The sequence below is a fragment of the Haliotis rubra genome, unplaced genomic scaffold, assembly GCF_003918875.1.
Source record: "Haliotis rubra isolate DU_JTF1 unplaced genomic scaffold, ASM391887v1 Scf796, whole genome shotgun sequence".
In the NCBI taxonomy this organism is placed as follows: domain Eukaryota; kingdom Metazoa; phylum Mollusca; class Gastropoda; order Lepetellida; family Haliotidae; genus Haliotis; species Haliotis rubra.
The window spans coordinates 1-9,963 of record NW_025767519.1 but is presented as its reverse complement, the minus strand read 5'-3'; the positions used below and the strand labels follow the sequence as shown (position 1 = coordinate 9,963).

At 49.6% G+C, this 9,963-nt stretch overlaps 1 protein-coding gene across 1 annotated transcript; it reads left to right on the top strand.

The window, feature by feature from the left end:
• Nucleotides 1–245: 245 nt before the first annotated feature.
• Nucleotides 246–9,697, top strand: LOC124261310 (structural maintenance of chromosomes protein 6-like). Its single transcript, XM_046695617.1, has 7 exons — nucleotides 246–335; nucleotides 5,305–5,331; nucleotides 5,627–5,707; nucleotides 6,777–6,863; nucleotides 7,603–7,873; nucleotides 8,825–8,881; nucleotides 9,525–9,697. Coding segments are annotated over exons 1-6 (558 nt in total). The 3' UTR covers nucleotides 8,827–8,881; nucleotides 9,525–9,697.
• The last annotated feature ends 266 nt before the right edge of the window (nucleotides 9,698–9,963 follow it).

Genomic DNA, 9,963 nt, shown 5'->3' with positions numbered 1-9,963 from the left:
TGAGTCGGTTGGAGGTCTCCGGCAGGAGTTCCTCGCCCACTCCGGACGGGGGGCGGAGAGTCCGGGGGTGGGATCGCCGCGCTCGGCTCGATCCCTCAGCCTTGAGGCGCCTGTCGATCCGCTGCCTCTGGCTTCGATCCGGACGCCTGGCTGCTCCGGGAGAGGAGGTGCTCCCAGTCCCCTCGAGCTTCTGCGCTGGGCCGCTGAGTATTCCTGGTATTCCGTCGCTGCGCGACACCCGCCTCATGAGAGCGGAGGCACCAGTTCTGCCTGGCCTGCCTCCAGCGCCTGGGACCGGGTCCACGCGACGCCGGCTGGCGCTGACGGAGCAGTCGGTCTGTTCCTCCCTTCCTGTGGTGCCCAGCTAGGCAGTCCACCGGGTCGGGTTAGGGTCCTCTTAACGGAGGAGACCCAGCCTCTGACTTCGGGCTCGGACGCCGAGGCAATGGAGCTCGGGAGGTCGAGGAGCATGACGGCAGCTTCCGCTTTGCTTCGGCCTTGGCGGGAGGTCCGGCAGAGAATTGCCGAGGGCCTACCCCAGGCAGCGGTGCCTGCTGGTTGCGTGGACTCGACTGAGTTCCGCTTGCCTGGTGAGGCGCTTTGCCCCTAGGCAACCCTCACAGACGCAGCTCCGCATTTCTGCCATCGCTGGTCGCCGGACGTGGTCGATCCCTCTTGTCTGGTACCCGGTGTCAGGTTTGACTTACCTGAACTCGCGGCGGCGGCTACCAGCTTGGGGAGGATTCCCCTGTTCGTCGTAATCGCATCGCTGACGAAGTGTGTTTCACTTCCGCCGCCTGGGGGAGGCTCGGCTTCCTCCGGAGCAGCTCCGGCTGCTCGGCAAGGGCGCCTCACTCCACCTTTTGCCCTGCGGCCTTGCGGCACGCTGCACCGACCCTACGAGGAGGTCTACCGAACGCCGATGCAGCAGGTGCGGTGGTGGTCCATGAGGCCTACCTCTCCTCGATACAGAGGTCGGCCCTGGAGGCGGAGGGGCATGCTGGCGACGTGTCGCCGCGATGTCGTGCTACTCCGTCAGCTGTCGGAAGTTCAGGCTCACCTGTAGCGACTCTTTGGCGGTCTGCTGCGTCGACGGTGATGTGCGCAGTCATGGGATGCGCAGGCTGTGGCTGTCGACGCCTAGGTACTCGGCAGCAACACAGCAGACCTTGCTGGCTCTCCCTTTCGTCTGGGAGCGACCCTCTTCCCGGGGCACAGCAGGTCATACGGGGAGGCTGCCGCTGCAGCTACCTCTCCTTCAAGGATTCTAAGGCCTTGTTGGAGCACCCGCTGGTGTCTGCGCCCAGCGCCGCCCCGCCACCTTCCTCCGCCGGGTGCAGCCTACACCGAAGTCTGCCGGCTGGCTTCGCCGCTTGGTAGGGGTAGGCGGAGGAGTAGGTCCGCCAAGGGTAGGGGCAAGGAGCAGTCTCGACTAGCTCCTGCCTTTCGCCTGGGCGCTGGAGGTCTGCCCGACCTCCGCTACCCAACAGGCTGCCGCTCAAGCCGTGTCACACCCAGTCAGCTCCGCTACTAGGGTCCACGCGACGCTTCCTACCCCATATCCTTAGTGGGAGGTCGCCTTCTCTATTCCTGCCGGAATGGGAGAAGGCTACCAACAACGCTTGGGTGCTGGCCACGGTCAGCATAGGCCATCTCCCACTGTGGAAGCGTAGGTCCGCCTCGACTTCACCGGCATACGACGCGACTCCGTGCCGGGCCATGCCAAGCCAGGGGCGGACATATTGCGCCGATCGGTTCAGGCTCTGCTGGACAAGTCCGCAATCGAAGCGATTCCACCGGGAGAGGAACAGGCGGGATTTTACTCCACGCATTTCCTCGGGTCTCCGAAGAAAGACGGCGGGTTCCGTCCGATTCTCAACCTCAAGGGGTTGAATCGCATGCTCGAAGTACCATCCTTCAAGATGGAGACACTGGCGCCGGTGATCTCATATCTGTTCAGCCCGGCGACATTCACGCCAATCAGTACACCTAAAGGATGATTCAGATACCCATACATCCCTCGCTCAAGCAGTACACCGGTTCTCTTACGACGGGATGTATTACCAATTCAGGGTGCTCCCCTTCGGCATATCGACTGCCCCAAGGGTGTTCACCAAGCTCATGTTAGTCCCAGCTACCCCTCGCCGCCGCTAGGAAGGCGTTGTTACCCTTACTCTAGACGACTTGGTTGCTCGGAGCACTAACACAGCCAGCGAAGTCAAGATGCTACTCACACAGTGATAGACATTCTAACTCGACTGGGGTGGATCATCAACCTCAAGAAATCCGACCTGGTACCCACCCAGGACTTGGTTTTTCTTGGAGCCGATTCCAAACGGTAACAAGGATCTCGCTTCCTTGTCGCCCGACCGGGTCACCAGAGTTCGAGGAGATGGTATCTTCATTCCTCTCCCAGCCCCAGGCACCAGCACGGACTTGGCCCGCCTACTGGGCCATATGGCGGCGAATGCATCTCTGTAGTGTGGCGGGCGCTGTTGAGGATGCTGGCCCCATACAGCAAGCTTTGCTCGGCTGTGGACTCACACGGAGGATCTGGAGCGCAGTCTCACAGTCCCCGAAAGTGGTTGACACCTCACCTTCAGTGGTGGACAAATGTCGGAATCTCACCAGGGGTTCCCCTTGAAATCCCGACGCCAGCTCTCACAGTTCAGACAGATGCGCCCCTCACGGGCTGGGGCGTTTGGCAGTTCGTCGGCTTCGGACTCTGGTCCGAAGTCGGGAAGCTCACCTTCACATCAACGCAGTTGGAGCTGAGAGCTGTGCGGTTGGTATTCGAAGCCAGAGAGAGCATGTCCGCGGCCAGGTAGTCCGTCTTCAGTTAGACAACCAGACGGCTATGTCGCATATCCTGAAGCAGGGAGGCACAGTGTCCCCAGCGCCCTCCGGAAGCGTGGACTTTCTCCTCTGGAGCCACCAGTACGATTGTCAGGTACTCCCCTGTTTATCTCCGGGGCTGGAGAACGGCGGCGAGCAGATGCGCCTTCTCGCCGGATCCTGGCCCCGCGACGAAGTGGATGCTCGACAGGCAGATATTCACAGTAATCTCCCAGTTGTAATGGGTCGCTCGAGGTGGATCTGTTTTATGCCCCGCGGGACGCATCAGACACCCGTGTTCTGCTCTCGATACCGACCAGAGGGCTGGGCTACGCCGACGCCTTCCTGCTGGATTGACGGGCAGTGCTCTGGCCTCTCGCCGCTACCACTCATTCCCTCGCGTCCTTTCACAGCTGTCCACCCAGCCAGCTCGCTACTTGTGCTACTGGCACCGCTTTGGCCCGTCACAGAGCTGGTTTCCGTAATTCTCAGGTTTCTGGCTCAGCCTCCTGTTCTATTACCTTTATGACCGGACATTCTCACTCAGAACGGAGCTTCCACCCAAATCCACGGATTCAGTGGGTGGCTTGGCCTCTGTCAGGTCTAACCTCGAGGCACGCCGGAATTCCTGCAGCAGTTGCAGACACAATTCTGGCTTCGGTATGGATTCGGACAAACGCTCAGTAATGAGGATAGGTGGTCCCGCCATGCGCCGCTGGTGTTCAGATAGGGGCATTGCAGATCCCTTTTCTGCGGATTTAGTCCGAGTATTGGAGTTTTTGCAAGCTCGCTTAAAAGAAGGCCTGGCGGCTTCGACCATTCGTGGGCTACTCCACCGCTATTTCCACTTTTCACACCCCTGTCGATGGTGCTCTTCTGGGGCAGCACCTCTCGCACAGCACTTTCTAGCTGGCGCTGAACGGATTCGACCTGCTCTCAGGCTGCAACCAGTCCACCTTTGGGATTTGTCGATCAAGGCTCGATTGGCTGTCCGGGTCCCACTTTCTCACACCTATCGGCTATTTCCATTCAGTTGTTGACCTGGAAAGCTGTGTTTCTGGTGGCGGTAAATATCTGGTCAAGAGTCGGCGATATACATGCTATGTCGTCCGACCCGCTGACTGTGTTTCACACGGATCGTGTCAGCATTCGCCTCCCAGATACTTTACCGACCGGCAAGGTCGATCACGCCTATGTGACAGCTCCTATCGAACTTCCTACTCTACCCAGCCTTCCACATCGGGACCACTCCACGAGCACTCACCCGCTGGATGTCCGTGAAGACGCCAAAGTCTATATCAAACGAACGCAGGGGATCCGCATCGGGTGCCCAGCTGTTCTGTTGTTACGGTGGCGAGGAAGGTTGGTCTGCCAGCGCAGCAAGCAAACTTTGTCTCGCTGGCTTGTTTCGGTATTTGTGCCGCTTTATCAGGCTAAGGGCAAGCCTCCCCTGAGGGGTTGAAGGCTCACTCGGTCAGGCAGCAGCCGCGATCAAAGCTTTTGCATCGGCACTCCCCATTGAAGAGATTCGCTCGGCCGCTATTTGGAGCCGCCAAGCACGCTTATATGCGCCACTATCAGCTCGACACGCATTCACGCAATCGTATAACTTTGGTCGCATCGTTCTCCAGTGGACAGTGTCCTGCCACCCTGACCAAGTGAGTCTTGGTTTATTGGTTTGTGTTGACGCTTACTGTACAATGATTCCATTATTGACATGTCTCCGCTACGAAAGCACTCAGAGAACCTGTACCCCTTTTCGATTCTCTGGAAGGAGTTACTATATCGCTAGTGAGTGGTATTTTTGTTTTCCCCACGGTGCTCTCATGAAGAAGCCACTTAGTGGGTCGGATTTCACGACATTCGCACTACGTGCAATGTCTCATTATGCTAGAGGTCGCTTTTTGAGTTAATAAATCCTCCCTGTCAGTTCCCTCCCATAATGCATCTCATGAAGCTTAAACTGGGTCGAGTGACAGGTGAGTGTTATGGCGCCTGTTCAATTTTTTTTCCATGATACCATCGCTATATTTTGTGTGTGCTTGGACAGAATTCCCTCCTCCCTGGCCTCCGTCTTTGGGAGTCTGTGTTTATGCATAATATGTTCCCCAGACTATCTTCTGAAAGAATTTCCCAAACCTGCAGAGGTTTTCAATCTTTTGAAGAGAGTTCGTCTTGGGTAGGGGCCCACCCACCTCCCCAAGCAATTCTGTTCACTGATGAGAATTCAGCAGAAGGAATGATGATAATGGTCTAGGAGCCTACCCAGTTGGTGCGCATGCTAAGGGAGGTAACCTCGGAGGTAGGGTCCGTGATAATAAATAAAAGAGTTTATTTATTGTACACCTTTTATTCAAAACATTGATATTAACTGTCACAGGACATTTTACAGCCGAAAATGCCTAATATGTACCCCCAATATTCCATTTTCAGTTGGATTTTCATGCTACATATTTCCTTCCCTTTCAGACTCAATATCATGACATCTCCAGATTTGTAAGTAACATTATAAAGTAATTGGCATTAAATTTTGAGATACATTAAATCATGTTGCAGCGTTATGTCATATTTGATATGCCGCCAGAGGTGTAGAAATCATAACAATTCAAATTTGGTTTGAGGTGTCGTACTCGTAACATCAGTTTGTTATCAAATTGTACTCGTCGCTGTCATGATACTAATACATTTAGATGGTGTAGAATTATGACCGATTTTCATGTTGATTTGTTTGTATTACCACAGAGCTAGTTTTGACAACAGCTGTGTATTGTGTATTGTTTCCTCCCTGCAGCGGGTCCAGAGTGAGCACCCCTGTATTCTGGACATGCTGAACATAGAGGACACTGTGGTGGCCAACACACTCATTGATCAGGTAGGTGGGGTTCCACAGGGGCCTACAGGTTGGAATGGGTCAGCAGCAGTATGTGCAGGTGACTGCCTGTGTCGCTTAGTCAGACTCATTGACTTGGTTTATTGGATCATTGTGCATAATATCAATCACTGGATTATCTGGCCCAGATTTGATCATTTTCATACATTGTCACAAAGCTGGAATACTGTGGAGTGCAAGAACCAAATTTAGAATATATTGTCACAAATGGACAACGCTTGATGAAACATGCGCTTGTTGATGCTTTAGGCATCCACATTATTAGTTGTAATTAGTGAGTTTGAAGGCTATTTGTCATCTTGTGAATACTTACCACTTCATTAGAATCTATGAATTAAGATGAGTATAGAGGTTTTGGAAGTCCTTACATAATGCTATAGCAGTATATGAAATAAGACCTCTCTGACAGCCTGTTACCTGGTAACTTTTGGAAGTTTTTTGTTTAAGTTTGCCATTTAAATAGACAAATTGTCACATTTGGGCTAGCTATTTTTCAAACTTGGTCCACCTTATGTTTCTGTCCCTGATTACAAGTCGTAACCCACGCTTGTCGTAAGAGGCGACCCGTGATGGTCCGGGTTAGGATGAACCTTCAGTAACCCATGCTTGTCGTAAGAGGCAACCCGTGATGGTCCAGGTTAGAATGAACCTTCAGTAACCCACGCTTGTCGTGAGAGGCGACCTGTGATGGTCCGGGTTAGAATGAACCTTCAGTAACCCATGCTTGTCGTAAGAGGCGACCCGTGAAGGTCCGGGTTAGAATGAACCTTCAGTAACCCATGCTTGTAAGAGGTGACTAACAAGATCGGGTGGTCAGGCTCGCTGACTTGGTTGACAGATGTCATTGGTTCCCAAATGCGCAGATCGATGCTCATGCTGTTGATCACTGGATTGTCTGGTTCAGACTCGATTATTAACAGACCGCCGCCATATATCTGGACTATTGCTCAGTGCGGTCTAAAACTAAAGTCACTCACTCACTCCATATTTTTGTTTATATGTTAAGTTTTATGATGATTTATGGACTGAGTGAAGGTTATTTCTTTGTCAGAGATCTGTTGAGAATATAATCCTCATAGCTGACAACAAGGAGGCAAGACGTGTCATGCAGCATTGCCCCCCACGGAACTGCAAGCAGGTACGGCTTCTATCTTCTGATTGTTGTTACTGTGTTCAGTATCCACATTGAGCAGCACAGAAGTGTGAGGTACACTTACTTTGTGAGCCAACAGTAGGTAGACACCCCACAAAATTAGGCAAGCTTTGACAAGGTTGGGTCTACACAGCATGTCCCTATTATGGAGGCATCGCTCATTGTTATGCAAACAATGTGACTTCCTTTGTATGTGGAGAGGTGCCACATTTCAAGCTCTCTCTTGTCCCAAAACATTAATTGAGCTGTCTAATGATTTGTATCATGATTTCTACCGAAAAGTGTATTGCACACATACATTGAATGTCGTAGTTACCTCAACACAGGAGTTTTAACTTATAAATGTATGTATCATTATTTTATAAACACATACAAGCATTCAGTGATTTAAAAGAAGTTATTTTATTCAGGCACAAGATTCTGAGGTGATTTTTACTTCAAACGAACTGTTTTATCAGAGATTGTGTTGGTGATTTGAAACTTATGGTCAGAATAGAGTAATCCATAGTAAAATGTCTGTTGTCTTGAATACAGCTGGGCAAGAAGTATGCCCTGTCATTGTCATCTAGTAATTCTCATCTTTCCTACACAAACTGAAATGTTTGTTCATAAGTTTCATTAAACCAAAGTCACTTGCCTCATATGCTCTTGTGAATTGATGCTACTTTAAGTACACAGGCCATTTTAACTTGGATTCAATAGATTTACCATCATATTTTGTCAGGCTTATACCAAGGTGGGAGATGAGATCTACTGTCACCCAACATTCAGGTATTACTCAGCCAATGTGGACAAAGCTCGCTACTTGACGGCCAATGTTGAGGAGGAGATAGCTCACTACGAGGGACAAATTCAGTCCTTGCAGGGAGAGTTGGATAAAGTGCGTCAGCGACGCAACAAACTGACAGAGGACATTCGGCGAAATAAAAGTGAAGGAAAAGAAATGCAACACTCAACTGATGAAGATAGAGGAGGCCATGCAGAATCTGCAGTTTGTGAGTTGATCAGAACAGTACTGACCAGGTGTCTGAATTATGGCATATTATGTCCCTCTGAGGACCTGGGTTCCATTCCCCACATGGGCACAATGTGTGAAGCCCATATCTGGTGTGTGTGTGTGTGTCTCTGTGTCTCTGTGTGTGTGTCTGTCTCTGTGTGTGTCATCTCTCTCTCTCTCTCTCTCTCTCTCTCTCTCTCTCTCTCTCTCAACATGAAAATATACTCTCTCACTCACCCCTGAACACGGGTGTAATGAAGAAGGGAGATAGTCCCATAGATATACAACTTCTCATATGACAGATGGAATTAAGATTGCTTAAAAGATTGAGTTGATGTTAGCAGTGGGGAAGTAATAATCTTGGTCTCTGATGGCTGGTTGGAATCTGCTGATGTGAATGGCTTCCTGATCTTGTGGCCTGATTGCTGACAAGTATGTTGATGTTGTGGTATCGGGAGATTGGATGTGGGTCAGCTTAATACAGTCTTCCCTGAGTTTTGTGTTGATTCTTGATTCTTACAGGAGGGATCATGATGTCACTAGGATGATATATTTGGCAAAACTTCGACCACACAGGTGCAGGCTACCATATAAATATATTTGGCAAAACTTCAGAACTTCACGACGCGCAGGTGCAGGCTACCATATAAAACAAGATGGTGGGCAATCATATATTTGGCTAAAACAAGATGGTGCAGGCTATCATATAAAATATGATGGTGGGCAATCATATATTTGGCAAAACTTCAAAATCCCTCCACATATATTGTAATTAAGAAGATGTACATGTATGTCCATAGAACTACCTCCCGTGTTCTTCACACTGACAAGTATATGAATTCTGATGTATAAACACGCCAGAGGTTCAACTATCAGATTATACACATATATTTGTTCATATTGCTACAGATGCTTTATAGAATAGTTATCACAATCATTTTGATTTCAGGAGATCAGTGAGCTGAAAAACGTGGAGGACCCAGCTCCGATCGACATCGCAACTCTGGTGAGTACTCATCAGTCTGACACGGCCCTTCATATCCTGGTTCATCATATCCTGGTTCATCATATCCTGGTTCATCATATCTTGATCTCACTGGCTGACAAGTCAGGCCAGCTTATATTTACTGGAGGATACAAGTGATCACATTAACACCTTGAACATCAGTGACAATAGATGTGTTGAATACATTGCCCAAAACCATCCAGATAAGTCCTAGTTGGTAGTACTACTATTAGAGCATTTGATATATTCACTCTACTGCTCAGTATGTTGATTTGAAAACACCTCTTGGCCCCCAGCTGTTGCAGACATATTTCAAACAAAGACATGTCATTTCGGTGGACCATGCAGGCAAAAGAGGGCCTTGAGGTTCTGTCATCATGATGATGTGTTTTATAAAAGTCTTGTAGAAGAAACTTTGACAGATAAGAAGGCTACTAATGGATATGTACAGATAACAGTTGTTTTAGGACCAAAATTGGAGCAGTAAAAATGTGCTTGGTCCTCTATTGTCTTGTAAGATACAGGTATTTTAAAGCCACAGTTGTGAACATTCTGCTTTTCTGATTTATGTTTTATGTATATAAAATAAAAATCACATGAGTGTTGAATTGTTAACCATACCCTTTGTAACCGTTTCATGCAGGAAGATGAAGTTTCAACGTATGATGAACAGATCTCAAATCTGAAAGAGAAGCGTGAGGAAGTGACTAAGATTAGTTCAGAGCAGCAACTTCAGTTGGTGGAGGTGGAGAAAGCATATCGTAACGTGGAAGGGAAACTAAAGTCTCTCACTGATAGTGCTGACCCCCTCAAGGTGAGAACTCAATGGTACAAATAGTGCTGACCCCTCAAGGTGAGAACTCAATGGTACAAATAGTGCTGACAGAACTCAATGGTACAAATAGTGCTGACCCCTCAAGGTGAGAACTCAATGGTACAAATAGTGCTGACCCCTCAAGGTGAGAACTCAATGGTACAAATAGTGCTGACCCCTCAAGGTGAGAACTCAATGGTACAAATAGTGCTGACCCCTCAAGGTGAGAACTCAATGGTACAAATAGTGCTGACCCCCTCAAGTTGAG